The 20497-nt window shown below is 32.4% G+C and overlaps 1 protein-coding gene across 1 annotated transcript in view; it reads left to right on the forward strand.

Moving 5' to 3' along the window:
* The window catches only part of LOC129216611 (far upstream element-binding protein 1-like), a 20509-nt gene extending 362 nt beyond the window's left edge, over positions 1-20147 (forward strand). The window contains exons 2-12 of the mRNA XM_054850828.1: positions 451-549; positions 644-691; positions 1458-1499; positions 3895-4101; positions 5016-5387; positions 6557-6654; positions 6834-6949; positions 10631-10774; positions 10913-11034; positions 15523-15827; positions 19653-20147. Of these exons, the coding sequence (XP_054706803.1) occupies positions 451-549; positions 644-691; positions 1458-1499; positions 3895-4101; positions 5016-5387; positions 6557-6654; positions 6834-6949; positions 10631-10774; positions 10913-11034; positions 15523-15813 (1539 nt within the window). The 3' untranslated portion in view covers positions 15814-15827; positions 19653-20147. The remainder of the gene's footprint in view (positions 1-450; positions 550-643; positions 692-1457; positions 1500-3894; positions 4102-5015; positions 5388-6556; positions 6655-6833; positions 6950-10630; positions 10775-10912; positions 11035-15522; positions 15828-19652) is intronic.
* The last annotated feature ends 350 nt before the right edge of the window (positions 20148-20497 follow it).

The raw sequence follows: 20497 nt of genomic DNA on the forward strand, positions 1-20497 counted from the left end.
TTTCCTCAATTGATACATTTCATTAGTCTGGATTTGACAACATTGAATGTCTACGTTCCTCAATTTAACAATATCCTTGATTTAACGGTAACTTTTTTCTGTCCCTTGACAATCGTTAAATTGGGGTGTACATTTACTTATAATCCAGGCTCTACCTATACAGTCGCACTCTTTTAAAGCAAAAAGAGGCTATTTTGATGAGGCAATAAATCTACTATGTACCCCTTCCCTACAAACAGACGTAATGAAAGTTGTTGGTGTTTTTTTGTCTTTGCTTCAAACAAGCTCCCCCCTTCCCCCTCAAGGTTGCATCTGGATATATTTTTATGTTTATGAAAATGTGTTAAATTAAGTATGTGTACGAAATTCATTGTTATTTATAGAAATTCATTGTTATTATATACTGTAAGTGGAAATCAGGCATTTTAAATTCCTTTCTTATTCTCTTAGGAAAAAGGTGGTGTTAAGATGGTGTTAATTCAAGATGGTCCACAACAAACTGCACATGAAAAACCTTTAAGGATATCTGGTGATCCTGCAAAAGTTGAGGTAAATATTCTTTTCTGTCTAAGTTGCATTTTTTGCATTGATTTACCATCTAAAATAATTAATGTAATTGTTATTTATTTTTTTTTTTTTTCAGTTTGCTAAGCAAATGGTAATAGATCTTCTAGCACAAAAAGAAATGGAAGTAAGCAAGTCTTATCTAATTACCGTTTTTTTTTTTTTTTTTTTTTCAAGTATTTTATATTGAGGCTCCTTGAAATTTTTTCTTAGCCTACATAATGAATATTTTTTATAATTATATTTTCATCAAAAATATGGAGGTGGGGAGAATTAAAACGGACAAGGCAATCCCTGATTATAATTCGAACACAATCTTCATTAATAGCATCATAAATTAAAACCCATGCAATTCTTTCCGGAAATAAGGGTAAAACATGTCACTAAAACGTTTACTACCAGACATTAAAGGGTGATAATTTTAAATTTAGTAACCTGATCTAATGTGATTGTACCAGAAATCTGACACATCACTACTAACTAGCCATTTTGATTTGACTGTAATAAAACAAACCAGCAAGTTATAAAAACAAAACAACCGACTTTAGTTCAAAGAAGCTAACTAAAATTAACAAGCGCTATGTTTTGGCAGTACAGTGAAACCTGTGTAAGTTGATCACTTGCGGTGCACTACTTTAGGAGTCAACTTAGACAGGTGGTCTACTTCAGAGGTTTTACCGTATTAGTATCAAATTAGTACAAACATCAACATCAAAGGATGCCAACATTTTTTGGAGAAATGGTCAGAGCCAATTTTAAGCTGAATCCCCTCATTTTAATTTCAAAGCTAGGTGCACATTCAATAAAAGTATTTTTGTATTTATTTCGTAATGAAACCACGTGCTTTATATGTATACATTATGTAATATTAAAAATATTTGCAACTATTTCAGAGAGGCTTTTCAAATGGAGGTGGCCCACCAACGCAGGATGAGGTATATAATTTTTATTGCTAATAAAATTAACAACAGAAATAATTCATATCAAATGAATACAAGTGTTTTGTGAACCTTCTTTAAATTTTGACTTTCATTTCTGTAAATAGATATATGATCCCTTTATGTAACTCATAGCCCCCCCCCCCCCAAGCACATATAGAAACTGTTTATCCAATGGCGGATCCTTATTTCTTGCTGTAAATCATGTCATTGCATTTCCTTTGTGAATGTTCTAAAAAGCACTTGAATGTCACCAAAATCTGGCTCATTTCCCAACAGCGGAAGTGAATTCCCTATGTGAAGGAAAACTACTGTGTCATTGCGAGTAGCAAGTTTGACCTTTGGATGTCCAATGTGGGTTCAGAAGTCGTATTTACTTCAAATTGTAATGTAAGCAAAAAAGAAAGTAGAGTTTCATATTATGATTTTACCTGTAATATACGACAACATACTTTCCTTTTGTATGGCAAGCAAGACTCAAAAAATGTTATGAATTGGACATTTTGACTAGAAAAATAATATAATTATGTCAAGTTTGTAAAGAGCTATGTGCCTAGATAACATGTTTGTTACCTATTGCTAAATTTTCACCCTTTCAGAGCTTTTGTCAGCTCTCTTGGTTTATAAAGGGTTACATTAGTTTCCGCCAAAATTTATCCTTCACCTCACTACAGTCTATTCTCGAAAATCCATTGTAATTGAGACTTGCGCAACCTTGGATTACTGAAAAGTTTTGTGATTAAAATTTTATACTATTCGGGCGACATAATTAAGTTCACCTTTTGCTTCCTTGTAAAAAAAATGAAGTATTACCTTTGTTCACCATAGATTTAGTTACCTCCAAAAAATATATTTTAAAACTCCCTGACAAATTTTTGTGTTGTGAAGAATTTTGTCCTGATGTCTGTGTCTAGTGTGCATGCAAATATATCTCTTATCTTAAACTCAAAAATGGTTTACATTTTTTTATTTACAACTCGGCACGGCAATGAGTTGTGCACTTCCTTTTTGTAAAAAAATAATAGGATATTCCAAGAGAGTGATATGTTCTTTTTACGGAAAAGTGATGCGATTTTTGAGTCATTTAATGTTCTAAGTTAGTTTCTAATGTATGATCTACTAAATTCATATCTTCTAGTTGATATATATTTCATGCCATTTGGCAAGTTGACCCGACGTCTGAAGAACAATTTTTTAGGTTTAATAAATGTAGCTATGTAAAATTTAGATCAGGGTGGGGACAGATCAAGGAATAGTCGGGGTACTTTATTGATCAGGGAATTTCGAAAAAATAATATATATTCAGGGAAAATGGATCAAATGAAGAATTTTTTTTTTTTGCTTTGCAAAATTTAATACCCTTTTTTAATTTGCATTTTCTGCCAATTTGTTAAAAAAAAAAGTTAAATTAGTGGGGTGTGATTATGCACTGACACATGTTTGCATTTTTTCCCCTTAAGGTCAAAGTATTGAATCTTAAGTTATTAACCACAGGATAAACTTCCTAAGCTTCTGTGTCAGTAAAGTTGTTTATTTTACGTAGTTTGAATTTTTCTGCCAGGCGTTCCATGCTACGTAAAATAAACAACTAGAGAATAGCTCAATATGACTGGTTGTTTAAAAGTTCCAATTTGTTTTATATAAATATGTCCATTATTTAAGTAAAATAATACTAAGTAATGCATTACTTCTATACTTTCACAATTACTTGTTATTCTCACAGCAACAATTATGCTGCTTGAAAATTCAGTTCAAAATTATTTCCAAACAAATTTTTTCAGTTTTATCATGTTTATATATGTCTTTAAGAATGGTTTTAATAATTTCTTAGAATTCTTATGTTAACAGGTTACTGGAAATAAAGTATTTGTTTTAGATTTCCTGTAATATTTCTCCGTGGATAATTTAATATATTATTTTTACTTAAAAAAAGCTTATTTTCAAAATATATTTTTTTAATTAACAGTTAAAAATGTTTTAAACACTGCATTTTATTCAATATGCAATGGTTTTCAGGTAGGGTAAAGGAAGAAAACCATTATCCATGGTAATGTGTGAATCGGGGAAATTCAGTGAACTTAAAAAGGGAAAAGTCAGGGAACTTTTTGCCATTCTTGTCTCCACCCTGTAGATGCAAAAGATTTCGATTATTAGTTTTTAGCTTAAACAGTTTTTCAGTTACCAAAAGCATATAAATGACCTTGAATCAAGCAAAATCTTGGATTTTTTAGATTCTACTGCACAATAAAACTTGCAAAACTGAACTTATGACAATGTATTCTACTTGCATGATACATTAAGAATTAGGGTTTAAAAGTTTGATTTTTACTTACTTTGCAAGTTCATTTATTGTCTCATTTTTTACTAATATATTAGTATTATGCAATTTTAGATCATGGTGCCCAGGCAAGCTGTCGGGGTCGTCATCGGAAAAGGGGGCGACATGATCAAGAGGATACAGCAAGACTCTGGAGCCCGTGTACAGTTTGTTCAGGGGAAAGAAGACTTACCTGGAGATAAACTTTGTCAGATAACTGGAACAATGGAACAAGTTCCAAAAGCAGCGTCTATGATTAGAGACCTAATCCAAAGTGTTATGGTGAGTTGTTTTTTGAATTAAAAAAAAAATGAAGCACCAGTTGGCTGCATGATTGCTATGATTAAATGGACGATTATCAAAATAAGGTTGGTTTTCCACCTAAACGTTCAAAATTATGTCAGACTTTCAAGATTTTTTTCAACTTCAGAATGTTCGACTTGTATTTATTGAATTCAAGAACTTTTTCACTTTTCAATGAAAGGCAGTATAAAAAGTCTGAAACAGAATTAGCATGGAAGTCCTCAGCTATTATGCCTTGTATAATGTACATTTTTGTTGCATTAGAATAATATGTTTTAAGATTAAAAAAAAAATGGATTTTCTTTATTTAAATCAATAGCTTAAATGGCACAGAAAAGGAATGTTTTGTTGCAATTATTATGTGGTTTTTTCTTTTCTAATAATAAAGCTGAAATTCTGTCATGATCTCTGTGACGCGCATAGCGCCGTAGACCATTCGGCTGATTTTCATGAAATTCGGCATACAATTAGCGATTTTTCAAAAATTCAATTTTGTTCTTTTTATATCCCAATTTTAAGAACATTTTGCGTAGCAAATTACCACAACATGGACGAATAAATTACGGAATTGCCACAACGTGGAACCGTAACATGGGCGAGCAAATGAATATAGCAGATTGGCGAGAAATTCAACATCCATTATCTGTAAATATACAGGCGAACCAAATGACCTGTTAATTTTGCACTATGAAAGTTTCTTTCAAAATGAAAATCTTTTTTTAATTCTTCTACATTTTGGCCTCAAAACAAGTGAAAAAAATATATACACCACATTTTCTTTGCAGATTTTTTTTTTTCGAAGAACAATCTAACAATCATATTTTAGAAGATTTTTTTTGAACTAGTTTCTAATCTTGACAATGATCTTCTAAAAGAATATTTCTGTTCTCTAGATGGGTGGCGGTGGTCCCGGAGGCGGCATGCCAATGGGCGGCGGAGGACGCGGTCGAGGCAGAGGACGAGGAGGCATGGGTGGCCCAGGTGGCATGCGCCCAGATTTCGGGCCTGGTGGACCCAGGATGGGACGTCCCGGTGGCGGAGAAGGGGGCCCCGAAATCCAGTTCGCGGTCCCGGCCAACAAATGCGGGCTGGTCATCGGCAAAGGCGGCGAAACAGTCAGGAACATCAACCAGCAATCCGGTGCGCACGTCGAAATAGCGAGAGGGGCTCCTCCGAATCCACACGAAAAGATCTTCATCATTCGGGGCAACCCCCAGCAGATCGAGCATGCGAAACAGCTCATCATGGAAAGAGTGGGTGGCATGGTGAGTAGTTTTGTTTCTCGTCCTCGACTCGTTCATTTCTATGTTTGAAGAGTGTGTGAAGATGATTTTAGAGTTTAGGTAGTTTGAACTCTGGAATTGTTTCAAATGTTTATGGTTACATGCACATGATTAAGATGCCACTTTCACTAATGAATATGAAAGTGCATTTAGGGTTAACTGTTGTGCAGAACCACCTGTTGACAATAACTCAATTGTAATAAAAATTGTTGACTTTTGTGTTAAGCACAGCAGCTCTGTTCCTTTACTGATGAGACTTTTTTACTTGGTCTTATGAAAATGTAAATTAAACATAAAATCATGACCAAAAATTCTTTTATGCTACTTATATTCTTCTCTTTAAAAATATCAAAACAGTTCCGATTTTTTGGTTTGGAATCTGGGCTTAAGAATCTGGGTGAGCAGGACTTTCATCTTTTACACAACTTACTGACAACAAGCTTTTCTTTTTCCAAAAATTGTGAATTTTTTCCTCATGAGGTATTCAAAAAGTAATATTAGTAATTTTATCATGTACTTTTCAAAAGAAAGAAATTTCATTTACTGGAATTAATTTTCAAAATGAATGTTAAACATTGGTAAGCAATTGATCCATAAACTTTGCAGGAATTCAAGTTATGGAACCTCAGTAAGTTGACATCCTAAGTCGACATGTTTTCATTTGCCCTTGGGGTACCGAGTTACCTATGTTCCACTATATTGACAGATATTACCTTGCATAATTTTATATTTTAAAAATATTGATGTAAGTAGAAAATGTATAATTGGTTAATGTATTAATTTATCTGGGTCAGTTAATGACTTACAAATGAAGACAGCTGCTACATCTGCTAGAGCCATCCAATATTTGGAAAATTAAAAATCAAATTAAAGGAATGAAACAAAAAGAGTGAAATAAAAAGCATTTGAGGAGGAAGTACTTTTTTAAGAAACAAAAATTTCTCAGAAAAAAAAAAAAGACAATAAAAACATACAAAAACAAATCATGTGCAGATGAGCCAATTCCTTATTAGTTCCGTTTAGAGATCCTTATAAGTCCCTGATTTGTGTACGAACCCTGAATAAAAAATACATGATTCAGCTTATGTTAAGTGCTATAGAATTTTACTCCACAAAGTATGCACAAGTAACTTGGCTTCTGTTATATCTAGGCTCCTGGTCAAGGACCTCCTGGAGGACCCGGAGGCCCTAATCAAGGTGGTCCTGGTCCACAAGGACAATATCCAGGTCCACAGTACCAACAACAATAGTAAGTTTGCTTATTTTCTATGTTTTTTTATTTAAGTCTTTTATAAAACTTCTCTTAAAATTGCAGCTATACTGAAATTGATGTCAATGTCAGAGACAAATTGATGAAAATAATTGTTGGACAGTATATATTTTGAGCATAAAAAAATTCCATTTGCTTTAAGGTTATTTCTTTTACAGTCAGCAGCCTGGTCCTGGTCAGCCATATGCCGGCATGCAGCCGTATGGTGCAGGTTACCAGCCTTGGCCAAACCAGCCTCAGCCTTCTGGTGTTCCTGTACCTTCTAATGATCCAGGTAGTCTTAATTGCTATTTTGTCAGTATTTAGCTTAGCTCATGCATGCCTAAATAATCCTATATCATTAAATCTCCACATTTTCAGTTGTTTAGGCCCTTCTTCCATGCTTCTCATATTTTCTCTTCTCCATCTTCCATTACCCCGATCTCTGTGCAGAAAAATACATGCCAACACCAAGTAAACTTCGCTGAAAATTGGCTGCCTTGTTTGAAATTTCAATTGTTTTGCATTTTTAAAATCTTGTAATCAGGGTTCGTACGGTTCATGGAAATCCTGGAAAGTCATGGGAAAAAAATAAGCAAATTTCAGACCTGGAAAAGTCATGGAAAATTGAAATTTTCAGTCTAAGTCATGGAAATTTATTTTGAGTCATGGAAAAATGTTCTGGGAAAAAGTAACAGTAGCTAAGAAGAGTTTTAGAAATCTTGAGTGATTTAGTATTGCACCATGAAAGCTATTTAAACTGGAAAATTGAATGATCTCAAAAAACATTGCATCCAAGTTCGTTTCCATTACTCCTAAATCTTTATTTTTAAATTTATCAGAGTTTATCTCAATTTGTTGAAGGTTTTGGACAATCTTTAGTCATGCGATAGAATACAGAAATAGGGGAATTCTAATGCACAAAAACAGTAGTGCCCAATATACGGCCCGCAAAACTCATCCATGTGACTGGCTGGTACGTTCAGTGTCATTATTCAAACATGTTTTAGAATTTCTGAACCTATTAATTTATATGCATTTGAAAATGTACAAATAAGTAAACAAGTACATTTATATCAAAAGATTTATTTACTATGAAATGTTTTTATTTAAATTTTTTTTAAATAAATATTTGGTTTAGAAACATGAATTAACTAAAGAACGTGGCTTTATTTTAAAGAACCAAAAAATAGTCAAGTTGACACTAAAAAGCAACTTTTGAAACAAAAATTTATTGAAACTTAGTAATGATTCATTCAACCTTTTCCCCAATCATTATCATTCTGCCTGTTCATGAAAAAAATAATCGACATTTAAGTATCATTCACTGTAAACTTGAACCCATAAACTTTTACTTAACTTAAACTTATATGATGAAAACATGTAAGAATTATTCAGTTTTTTTAGGTGTAAACTGATATTTTTTCAATTAGGTAGTGGCATTCACATAGAAGTTTTGCTAACGCTCATTTCCAAAAAAAAAATAAATAAATAAAAAATTGGCAAGTTTGATATTAAATAGTACTATTCTCTTCATGTAACAAGGTCATGAAAAAGTCATGGAATTTTTTCATCCAAATAGAGTATGAACCCTGTGTAATTATTTTTGAAGTTGTTTAGTATTTCAAAATATGGGGCTTATTTTATTAGTCACTATCTGCGTCACCCGGCTTTGCACGGTTCCCCTCGAAAGTAGAAGTTATGTCAAGTGAGGCATGTTCAACAATTAGGATTTGATTAGAGAAAGAAAAGCAAAAATAACTTCTGTCAAAGTAATGATTTTTAAATTTTGTTAACGGCAGATCTAAAAGTCCCGAATAAATTAAGCGTAATTCTATGTTAATTACAACTAAAATCCTTGATTATCTTCTGCTATCAGTAGAATAAAAAAAAATCATAAGTAAAATTTACTTTAAAGCAAAATCAATATTTTTATCTATTCACAGTCGAGAAAAAAAATGGCAGCATATCTTTCTTCACTCTAATTTGAACTGAGCTTATTGTCAAACGATAAATTTCCAATTTGATTTGGATGTTCCATAACATTCCCTGTGATTTTTACAGCCTTGGTTTTTTTCTAATTTGAAGGAGGTAAATAACTTATTTTTCGTGGGCTTTCAAAAGGGAATTGAATTTTCCGATAGAAAAAGCTAGTTTAACGCCATTTTCGGGTCAAAATTAAAATTTGAAAGGTTCAATTCCCCTTTAGAATTTGAAATCCCCCTATGTTCCTTCTCATTCTACGTTCCGTTCGTTCCTTGAACAGAAAAAAGTCTGGGTGCCCGATTACCTCCTTGCTAAATTTGGTCCAGATCCAGCGAAGACTGGATTTGTATAGGGAACGTACATAATACACATGTATTCTTCGTTTTTTTAAAGATATTTATAAAGATTTCATATATATATATAATTCCCCTTCCTTTTGTTGGGTCAAATCAACAAGGAAAATAACTAACCACCCATAATTTGGGATAATTTAATGAAATAATGCAGGTTTGTTGCCGATCATATATTTAAAAAAGCATGCAGAAGATTTTTGTGAAACAATAAATAGTTTAGGTTTGACAATGTATTAAAGGTTTAGTGATCAGTCTTAGCAGATTGCTCAGCCACTCATTTTTCTCATTGTTATCCTCATCTCCCTCCTTCTGAAGCTTCCCCGAACTTTTGATTGCCCTCCTTAATTCCCCTCCCCCCCCCCCTCCTAAGCTTGCACTATTATCGTACCTGCTTATATTGGAAGTTTTTTAAGAAAGTGACTGCAACTAAGATAAACTTCAATTTTTTTTTCTGTCTTGACAGTTGCATTTATAGTGATTCCGTATTCCAAGTTTCAGTGACAATTTATTGGCAGCTTTGTTATCCTTCTCAAGAGCTCTGGGGTATTCCTTCCCCGCTTGAATGCTGTTGATATTGTCCCCCAGAGCAAATCGATCAAAAAGTAAACCATCTGAAACTAACTGCGATTTCGAGAGTTAGGAATTGTCAACAGCAAATTTCCTGTTTTTTGGTGAAGACATTCTTCACATGTAAATGTGTATTTTCTTGTGCAGTATTTTCTTCATTAATTTTGAGTTCTTGTTTCTTCTATTCCATCTCCCCATATTGATGTAGAAGTTTCAAATAATTTGGCAATATATTCTAATAATAACATTATCTAATTTCAAATGCTGCCATCACTCATTAGTAAAAACTTAGCCATTAAGTAAATCAAATTATTTCGAGTCAGCTCCTTGCGTCATTTAGTTAAAATTGTGTACCAAAAGATAAACTGAAACAATAGCAAATTCTTTCATTCTCTGTAAGAATCTTGAGAATTTGTTTTCCTTAAGCCAATTGTAGAGAAACTGAAAGTAGACATAAGCCACTAACTAGTTTAAGTTACCAATCATTGGACTATGGACTTACTTATTCGACATAACTTACTTTTCTCTGAATCATGTTTTTGTACACCATCACAGCGGTTTTTCAAATTTGATTTTTTTAATTGTCTGAATAAATTAGGCATGTTTATGCATTCAATATATTCTATGAAAAACTACTATGAGAGTACTATGGTATACATTTTTTCTGAAAATGTCATCAAACAGAAAAAAAAATCTCGGCTGGAAATCAAAGACCTTATAAATTGAAGTGAACTGCAAAAATTCTTACTTAACCAAATTTGAGTTTGAGCCTTTAAATAAAAAATCATTTGGTATAATTATAGTATAAAATGCTGTCAAGTTTAAAAATAGTTCCTGCTTGGTATAATTTTTCCAGGACACTCTGGCTGGGAATCTGTTCATGTTCTTGCCAGAATCGTCATGGAGTGAAAGAAATGTTAAAAATTAGCTATTGCGGTGAAAATAAAAGGTCCTATTTAAAATTTTTGGAAATATTATACTTTAAAAAAATTAAAATACTTCTGTTTTATTATCCTATATATTTTTATCTAATTTTGGCACTTTAAAAATTTTTGCTTTTTTCTTAATAGCTAAAGCTGCTGCTGATGCCAATGCTGCTGCATGGGCTGCTTATTATGCACAATTTTATAATCAGCCGGGTCAATCACAGCCTCAACCGGGCCAAATGCCTCAAGCACAGCCTGCTGCACAGCCTCAGGCTCAACCACAAAATAGTAAGCCTTTTTTTTTCTTAACTTCATTGTTTATAAATTCTGAATTTGTATAAGTTGGCATTGAGAGAAAGTGCCAAGGGGAATTTTTTTTATCTGTAATTGAAATATTTTTTGATAAAAATGCATCTTTTGTTGCAGATGTAGCAGTTAGTACAGGTCAAGCTGACTACAGTGCTGCATGGGTAGAATATTATCGTTCATTAGGTATGTTTAGAGAAGCAGATATAATTGAACAACAAGCACGCGGTGGTCAAGCACCGGTAAGTTTAACATTTCCTTCCTATTTAAACCTCTAAAAGCATGTGTTCATTTTCTCAAAAAAGTAGTCTTCAATGTGTGTCTGGTTCTCATGATCTAAGGAGTGATTTCAAAATTCTTTAAAAAAGGAAAATGAAGCAACCTCAAAGCTCTGAAATCTTTCAGTATATTTAAACCTTAAATCAACAATTAACATGACTGGCAATGTCTCCATAGAAATCAGTGATTCATATAATTTAAAATTTTTTAATTTATTGCAGCATAGTATGAGGCAGGAATCAGCTCGGGAGAGAATCTAAAAATTTTTATGATGTGCGATATAAAGATTTCCGGACATTCAACCTTCAATGAATGAATAACTTTACTATAACTGTAAAAGGTGAAGATTAGTGCTGTGCAGATGCTAAACTTGTGGTTAATTTCCGCTTTTTGTGGAGTTTATTGGCTATTGGATTAGATTTATGTATCTTGAAGAATGTTATTTTTGGGCTGTGGGGAGGAAACGACCCGTTTGCAAACATACCTTTGTGCATGTTTTCTAGAAATATCTCATGACCAGGCCATGTAGGAAATAAAAAATTATTTGCTTGCAGAAGTATTTTACCCTTTTCGACTCTTAGGAAAGATTACTTTGATGAAATTTACCAATTCCTAAAGGTGGATCAGCTGTAGGGGAATGTGGGGCAAAATAAGTAAAGATAACCAATGAACAATGTATTTTATAATGGAACACACCCTGAAACATTTTTACTTTTCTTTTTTGTGTGGTTAGGTGGAACATTATTTAAAAATTTTTGAAAAGTTGTAACAAAAAAATACAAAATGAATATGGATTTTTTGAAAATTGTTTCTATTATCACCTTTTTTGATTTTCAGAACTTTTTGACTGGAATAGACTACATGTGTTGCTAATAAGGTTAAAATTTCACCATTTCACTTTCAGACCCCAAAGAGTTCCTATTTTTCCTACTTTTTAGAGCTCTCTCCTTATTTTCCTACTTTTTCCTTTTTTTTTCCTACTTTTTCTTTCTTGAGTATAGCACTTCTAATCGTGCATTGATTCTTATTTTTACAACGCCGCATTGATAATTTTCTGAATGTTTAAATTTTGAAAAGCAAAAGAAACAAGTGGATTTTGAGCTTTTCATTGACCGACTACAGTAATTTCTGAAATGAACGCCGCAGCATTTGCGTGTTTAAAGTTAAATTTTTGTGTCTTTTTTGCCGTTGCGGCGTTTATGATCGACTTTTGTTTTCATCTCCCTGACTTCAGTCCTACTGTTTTAAAGAAACAAAGAAAAAATACTGGCACATTCTGATGCAACTATATACTATTTACCTGTCAATTAGAAGCTTTAATTAAAGTAAACGACCAACTTCAAAAAGTGCGGGAAAAGCCTAAATTTCCTATTCACCAATTTTTTGTGTAGTTGATTACTGGGCAAGGTTAAAAAAACAATAGCTAAAAGAGCATTTGAAATCTTGAGTGATTTAACAGTCAAGCACATAAAAATTGTTAAAACTGGAAAATTGAACTAACCTGAAAACAAATCTGAATTTTAAAATCTCATTGCATCCACTTCTGAAGTAGCCGCTTTTTTTTTTTTTTTTTGCAATGTTATTTTAGTGCTTTGACATCACTCATTTTGAATTTACTATTATTTTCAGCACTTTTTATATTCTGTAGTAGCAAACTTTCATGTTCTTGATTTCGCCCACCCGGAAAACGCAATTCCATTGCATTCGAGTTAGTTTCCATCACTCATAAAAACTTTATAATTAAATTTAAGTTTTTCTTTATTTGTTGAAGGTTTCAAAAAATGGAAGATCTGTAGTCAGACGATAGAATATTGAAACAGGGGAATTCTAACACTCTGCCCAACATTCGGCCCGCAAAACTAACCCATGCAATTCAAAGCTACTATAAGTAAACAAGTACATTTGAATCAGAAGATTTATTCACTACCTACTAATATATATATATATATATTTTTATATCTGGTGTAGAAACTAGAAACATGAATTAACTCAAGAACGTGGCTTTACTTTAAAGAATCAAAATACTGTCAAGTTATACGGATGATAAATGCACTATTGACATTAAAAGGCAACTTTTGAAGCAAATTTATTGAAACTTAGTAATGACTCATTCAACCTTTGACGCATTCATTATTATCCTGCCTGTTTATTTTTTTTTAAAAAAGCCTTTAAGCATTATATTCCATTCACTGCATTTTTATTTTCTTTAAATTTGTATGAAGACGAATAAGAATAGTTTACATGCAATATATCAGACAGTACGGTTATCACATCCAAAAATATTACATGTAGCACCAACTTGGGCGGTAACTTATTGCTAAGAATAGTTTAGTTTTTTAGGTGTATGCTGATATTTTTTCAATTACAAGTAAGTGATTTGATGAGGTAGTGGCATTCAAGAGTAGAAGTTCTGCTAGTGCTCATTTCCAAAAATTGGCAAGTTTGATGTTAAATAGTACTATTGTCTTCATGTAACAAGGTCATGAATATTTTTATGAAGTCATGGAAAAGTCATGGGATTTTTTCATCCAAATAGAGTATGAACCCTGTTACAAGCTCTATTTAAACAGAAAGGCAATGTAAAACCTTAAAAAGAATGTAAGGAAGCAAAAAATGAAAAACCTGTACACTGCACATATTTTATTGATGTTAGTACAAAATAAAAGCTACAGATAACAGAAATTCGCAAAAACGGGCCATTTCAAAAATAATCGAGGAAACTAACTTTTTTCATACAAAAATATCAATTTTTCATTCTAAATCGCAAACATGATTATAAAATTTATAACATTTTTTCCCTTGCAAAGAGTATTTGCAAAAAAAAAAATAAATACTGCTAAACCTAAATGGACAAAATGTTCCCAATTTTTCTAGAATTGGAAATCAATTTAAATGCGAGATTCAATTTTTATTTCTTCACTTTTTAAAAGTTGTGGGATAGAGCCACAAGCAAATATGTACTGATTTTTTTTTTTCCCCCGTTTTGATTTGTATTTTCTACTCTGATATATCATCAATATTGAGGTGTTGGTCATCATTTTTTTGTGCTGCTGCATTTATGGCAATGCAGCATTTTGCACATTATCTTTAAAATTTTTTTTGACTCTTACTCTTTTCTGGGTGCGGCAATTATACGGATACGGCATATCTGCTGTAAGTTATTGTACTCAGGGTGCCTTATCAAAAGAAGGGGAGAGAAAGAGATATATGCAGGCATTTGATGCCAGGTGCTCACCATCACTCTCAATTTCGTAAACAATTTCCAATTGAATATTTTTGTTGTATGGTGAGGATTGAGAGAAACTACATTCCTTCCCTTTTATGCACAGAGAAACATTAGTAACTGATCTTTGTCTATGATAAAAATGTTATTTTTATCATGTTTTTTTTCCTTCTTTTTCCGTGACAAAAATTTTGGAACTAGAAGGGGGTAAAAATCATCTAACTAATAAAACAATATTTTTATTGTTTGATTAAAATTAAAACTGGCCAATCATTTTGGTTTTTCCCCCGGGGTTTACTAATGAAGGATGTATACTGTGAATACAAATTTTATCTGAAAACAACACAAACTTGTATAGTTAAGCATTAATTTTCCAAAGCCAGGGAGGGGAGAAATTGACCCCACTGTCCGTCATAAATGATGTGCCTGAAACAAAAATTTATGTTGAATGCTAAAAATACATAAAATAAGACACTCTTTAGTTTACTTATTTCGTTATTTATTTAGTTTTATTATTTTATTATAAATTTTGTGTCCCATATTTAAGAACCTGCACTTTCAGTCTGTTTCCTTTTTTTTTTTTTTTTTTTTTTCAAATTCAAGCATGTGCCCCTGTTTATGCAAAAATGCATGTCAGCTGCTGATTTTTTTCCCTTGCGATCGCTATATTGCATTTTATTCTTTTAACTATTAATAATTTTATTACTGTATTGTTGAAAAGTGTTTCTTTGTTTGAATTTCTTTTTTTCATAATTTTGTAACTAATATCTTTGTTTCCACCAATTTATTTTTCATAGTACTTGTGATTGTCAGCTTGTTTCTTTCGTTTTTTTTTTTTTGCAGCTCGGTCTTAAATTACTTTGATACTTCAAAAGTACTGTTGGTTTATTTTTGGGACAGTTTTGAATCAAAAATACTATTAGTTTATTTTACATTAGAAATAAAATGTACGCTAAATTTGTTTCCTCTGGAGGTATGTGTAGTCCTATCTCTTCCTATTTTTTCCTACTTTTTTAAATGATTTTTTTCCTTTTCCTACTTTTTAAAATTTTGATTCCTTATTTCCTACTTTTTCCCTCCAAAAAAAACCACTTCGGGGTCTGCACTTTGCTCCTCATTCCCCCGCTATCAACCTTTTTTCCTTGGCAGGTTCCCAGCTATGACATATATCGATGTTTTATAAAAATGTTTCGTGTTCGACTAAGCATAGGATCTTTCTTTCTATTAGGGAGGACAACCTACACCTCAGTCGGCGCAACCTGGTGCTCCCATGTCTCAACCGGGCATGGCACCTCAAGCGGCCTCTGGCGCCACACAACCCACCCCCACTGGGACGCCTGCAGCACAGCCGGCTTCTGCAAATGTTGCAGCATCGGGCTATCCTGGAGCTTACCCAGCACCCGGTCAACAGCCCCAACCCGCGCAAGTTCCATACGGTCAACCGGCTCCTTACCCCGGTTACAACTATGCGGCTACTTACGGGACGCAGCAACCCTTTCCGGTTGCGGCACCTCAATGAAAAATAAATCCTTGGTGAGTATCCTTCACTTAAGTCCTTTTTTTGCCTTTTTCAAGCCTTATTTTTCTCAAAAATCTGAAAATACGATTTTTTTTTAAATTTTCAGTCCCCTATTTCTTAATTGTTCTATTTTTTCCCCCTTGTATCTTCATCCTCCGCGATATCTGCCAAAAATGTATATTTTGGAATCATGCCAACGACGTCAGACATGTGCTGCGCCGAAAGTTGCCTCGTTTGAGAGTTCAATCTTTTTGCATCCTGCAAGTATTTCAATTATTTTTAATGTTGGGTGGTTTTTTACTATATGCTACTTTATATCTGCTTATTTTATTCATCATTTTCAATAAAATTTTAATTACTTTAATTTATTTTAGAAAAAATGCAAAAGTTAATCAAAAGATGTGGCTTAACACCCACAGCCTCGAATTTTATTGAAACTTGGCATGGTCACTTTTTTTTTGTGCATTTAAGAAAGTAAAAAATATTGTGAATCTCAAACGGTTTAGGCTTTACATTGGGTTCCAATGCAAGGAAAATGATAACCAATTGTTTATATACAGATATATATTTATTTATTTTCAATTCTTACTATGAAAAGTATGTTCTACGACACAAAGAAAATTTAGATTTTCCCAAGGTTCGCACGGGTCATGGAAAGTCTTGGGAAAAAAATTAACAAATTTCAGACCTGGAAAAGTCATGGAAAATTAATATTTTCATCAAAAGTCATGAAAATTTATTTAAAGTCATGAAAAAATGTCTTGAGTAGTAAGAAAGTAACAATATCTAAAAGAGCAGTAGAAATATTGAGTGGTTTAGTAATATTGCACATAACTTGAACAATCTCAGAAACAAGTCTGAGTTTTGGAATCCAATTTCATCCGCTTCTGTAACAGCCGCTCGCCTTTTTATTATAATGTGATTTTACTACTAAGACATCACTAATTTTAAATTCACTATTATTTTCTGCACTTTTTATATTTTATATTCTGTAGTAGTGAACTTGCACTTTCTTGATTTTTGCCACGCCCCCTCAAAAAGTAATTCAATTGCACCAGAGTTTGTTTCAACTACTTGTAAAAGATTAATTATTAAATTTACCAGCGTTTATCTTAATATGTTGAAGGCTTTAGAAAGTGAAGATTTTAGTCAGGCAATAGAACATGGAAATAGGGGAATTCTAATACTCTAAAACAGTGGTGCCCACCACACAGCTCGTAAAACCGATCCCCTTGTGGCCAGCTGAAATATCTGGTTTAGAAAAATGAAAAAACTGAAAAACGTGGCTTTACTTTAATGAACGAATAAAGTATATTGTTCAGTTACATTGGGGTGAGTAGATGCACTATGGACACCAAAGGGCAATGTTTTTATAAAGTAAATTTATTATTGGTAACTTAGTAATGACCCATTCAATTTTTGTCCCATTCATTACTGTTCTGCCCTATTTATTAAATATTTGTTAGACATTTAAACATCAGTGTATTGCATTTTTACTTTACTTGAATGATGAAGTATGATGAAGACAAATAAGAATAATTTATTAGTTTCTGCAGTGCACTGATATTTTTCCGTCACAAAGTGCCCTCCAATGAGGTAGTGGCACTCGCATAAAAGTTTTTCGAAAGCCCATTTCTGAAAATTGGCAAGTTTGGCATTTAATAGTACTATTCTCTTTGTATAACAAGGCCATGAAAATTTTTATAAAGTCTTGGAAAAGGCATGGAAATTTTTATCCAAATTGAGTATGAACCCTGTTTCCTCTCTGTTGTAAATTTTTACTTTACAAACAGACCTAATTTTAAAATCTATATTCTCGTTTAAAGCTATAAACTCATGTTTTTAATGAAAAAAAAATTATTTTTCTCTGAAAATAAAAAAGTTGACACTATTGTGTGATGCAGCCTCTTGACTCCTCCAACCTTTTGTTCAAGGACTCAAGGGTTAAAAATTGTTGCCTCTTTTACAAAATTTAGATTTATTTAGGATTAAATGCTCTTGCAAAAAATGGTGCAATGCAGCAAATTGTACAAAGTTATTACTTATACTTAAATACGTATTACCTTTAAAACTGGTAAATTAGCCATTTTTTGTTGAATATTTGAATATTATGGCTTCAAGGTTCTATTTTGATGCAGTTTTGGATATCACCCCTTTCACGGATTTTATTTTGGATATCATTCCTTTTACGAAATTTTTTTAGATTTCCGCCTTTTTGCTCTCTGATCACAATCATCCCTGTTAAGTGCTTTTTGGCTCAAAACTGATGTTGGCAATTTCCTGTTTTTATCGTTATTCGCAGATTTATTTTGAAAACGTCATATTTTCGATATTAGTTTTTGGAAGTACAATATTTGCAACATTAGAGTAATGTGTATTGTATTTTATTATTAAAAATAATCTTAAGTAATTTTCTGTGTATCTTGATATATTTATCTAATCCTGTTTTTTATTTTTTCATAATATTGATAATGTAACAATTAGTTCAACATGTGCAATTACAATAATATGCAACAAATAAAAGTCCTGCTCACTTTATCTTGCTGTATTGAGACAATTGCCCAAAATTTGTAAATGTGACAAAATCTCAGGTATCAAAATATCTCCCATCATAGACTGCCTAATTTTTCCTTAAAAAACATTTTTTGAATGATGGAAAACTGTTGTGCTATAATTTTGAAACGGTTCTCTTGCAGTGTTTTAAGTCGATTAAATTTGGTAAGTATTATGAAATATAAATTCATCCTGACATTTCTGCTTTTTACAGTTCAGAAAAGAAGCATATTACATTTGTTTGAACAAGAACTGATTTTATTTCTTTAAAACACTTAAAAGAATGAGCATTGTAAAAGCCAAAAAGTTTTAAAACATTTAAAGGTAGAAACTACAGTATGACGAGGCAAGGAAAGAACTGCTGCCAACCGCCAAATGCAAGCTTTCCAAACGTCAACACAAGCACTCACGAGTCGAGTTGCACCTTCAACGATTTCATCAGAATCTTTAAAATACAATTTTCACCCACTTCCGATGCAAAGGTTCTTTTAAAACTTCGTATGGGACCTCATATGTGGTGACAATTATATATGAGGCAGTGAGAAGCAAAGGAATGTAAGCGGGCAGTTTCAAGTTTCGAGGAAAATGCGTATAAAGTTTTCTAGGTAGGCGTCATTGAATTTTTTTTCTAAATCATGCTATACAGCAGCACCTACCAGGGCTACTACTATCTCTTGCCTCCAAAGCAGAGGAGAGGTTCCCATACTGTTTGTAGTGATTATCTCCAAATATTTAATTTTGCCAATTACATCTCTCTGCTCCTCACTGCCTCATATTCTATAATCAGATTCAGCGTCTAAACCCCTAATGTTTGTTCCAGTATTAAGCCACATTTTTGCATAAATCCTTTAGAATATGGATAGATAAATTCTTATACATAATGACATAAAGCATCAGTTGAAAGTCCTGACTTTCTGTTGGAAGCAGTGGTCATTGCTGTAGAATTCTTCTATTAAACATCCTAATGTTTCATTAAATTGAGTGGCTGCTGCAATGCCATCGTTAGCCGTTCAAAATAAGTATTCATATGCATTTGGTCGGATACTTTATATAAAGGTCACTTTTCGTTAATCCTGGTTCATTGAGTAAGAATTCCATATGTACGTGATCATGTCTAAGAATTTTCCATGGTGCACCATAGATAATTTGAAAATTTATTTTTCCTCTAATGTAGTACAAAGTGCATTAAATACACCATGGCTTGTTTTAAATTGTTTCAACTGCATTCATGTTTATAATAGTAATATTATTGATGTGAACATTAATAATTGTTTTACTCTTTTTAGGTTTTAAAAGTATTGCTTGCTGTCTCTCCTTTAAACTTCATTTGCTGTTTAGTGAAGTTGTCCTGAGAATTGCGAAATGAATCTTCCAAAACCGTTTTGGGTGGAACTCAGAATTATCACCTGAAGATTCTGTGTACAAGGCGTACAAATCAGAAGTGTAATTTAATTTGTGTATATCACATTCTTCCCATCTAGGATCTTAATTTTTCATTAGTATTTTTTATATTGACATTTATAAGTGCGATATTCTAATTTAAATTTGAACTAGAAAATACGTTCTGTAAAGTCATCTAGGAGAAAAATCACAAGAATTCTAGCTGAGAATATCATCAAACTGGAATTGGATTTTAAAATTAATCTATTATTTCATGAACTCATTTGGAGTAGCTGAAACTTGTAATATTAAATCTGAAGCTATTCTTAGCTTGCTGTAATATACTTTTATGGTGATTTTTAGAAAAATTACTAATTCTCATGAATAAAATTTCATTTAAATATGTTTTATTTTACTGTGTTGAAGAGTATTAAATCAAGATCAAATCTTTTTACTGCAATTAAAAAATAATCCTTTTTGTCTGGAATATTAGTACAGTAGTCCCGACTTACGCGAGGGATGCGTTCCAAGACACCTCGCATAAGTCGGAATTTCGCGTTGTGGAACAAGGTATGTTTAGTAATTTTTTATTAGCATACCCAACTGTTTCAGACGTTTGTAAACACCTCTCATATTGTTTCAAACTATTTATTAACTATATATTGCAGTGTCTTTTACAAAGAACAGACTTTTTCTGCATTTCAGAAAAAGCGTTATTATTTGGCATAAAAATCTGTAATTTAGCACAAAA

This window comes from Uloborus diversus, chromosome 2 (assembly GCF_026930045.1).
Source record: "Uloborus diversus isolate 005 chromosome 2, Udiv.v.3.1, whole genome shotgun sequence".
Classification (NCBI taxonomy): Eukaryota; Metazoa; Arthropoda; class Arachnida; order Araneae; family Uloboridae; genus Uloborus; species Uloborus diversus.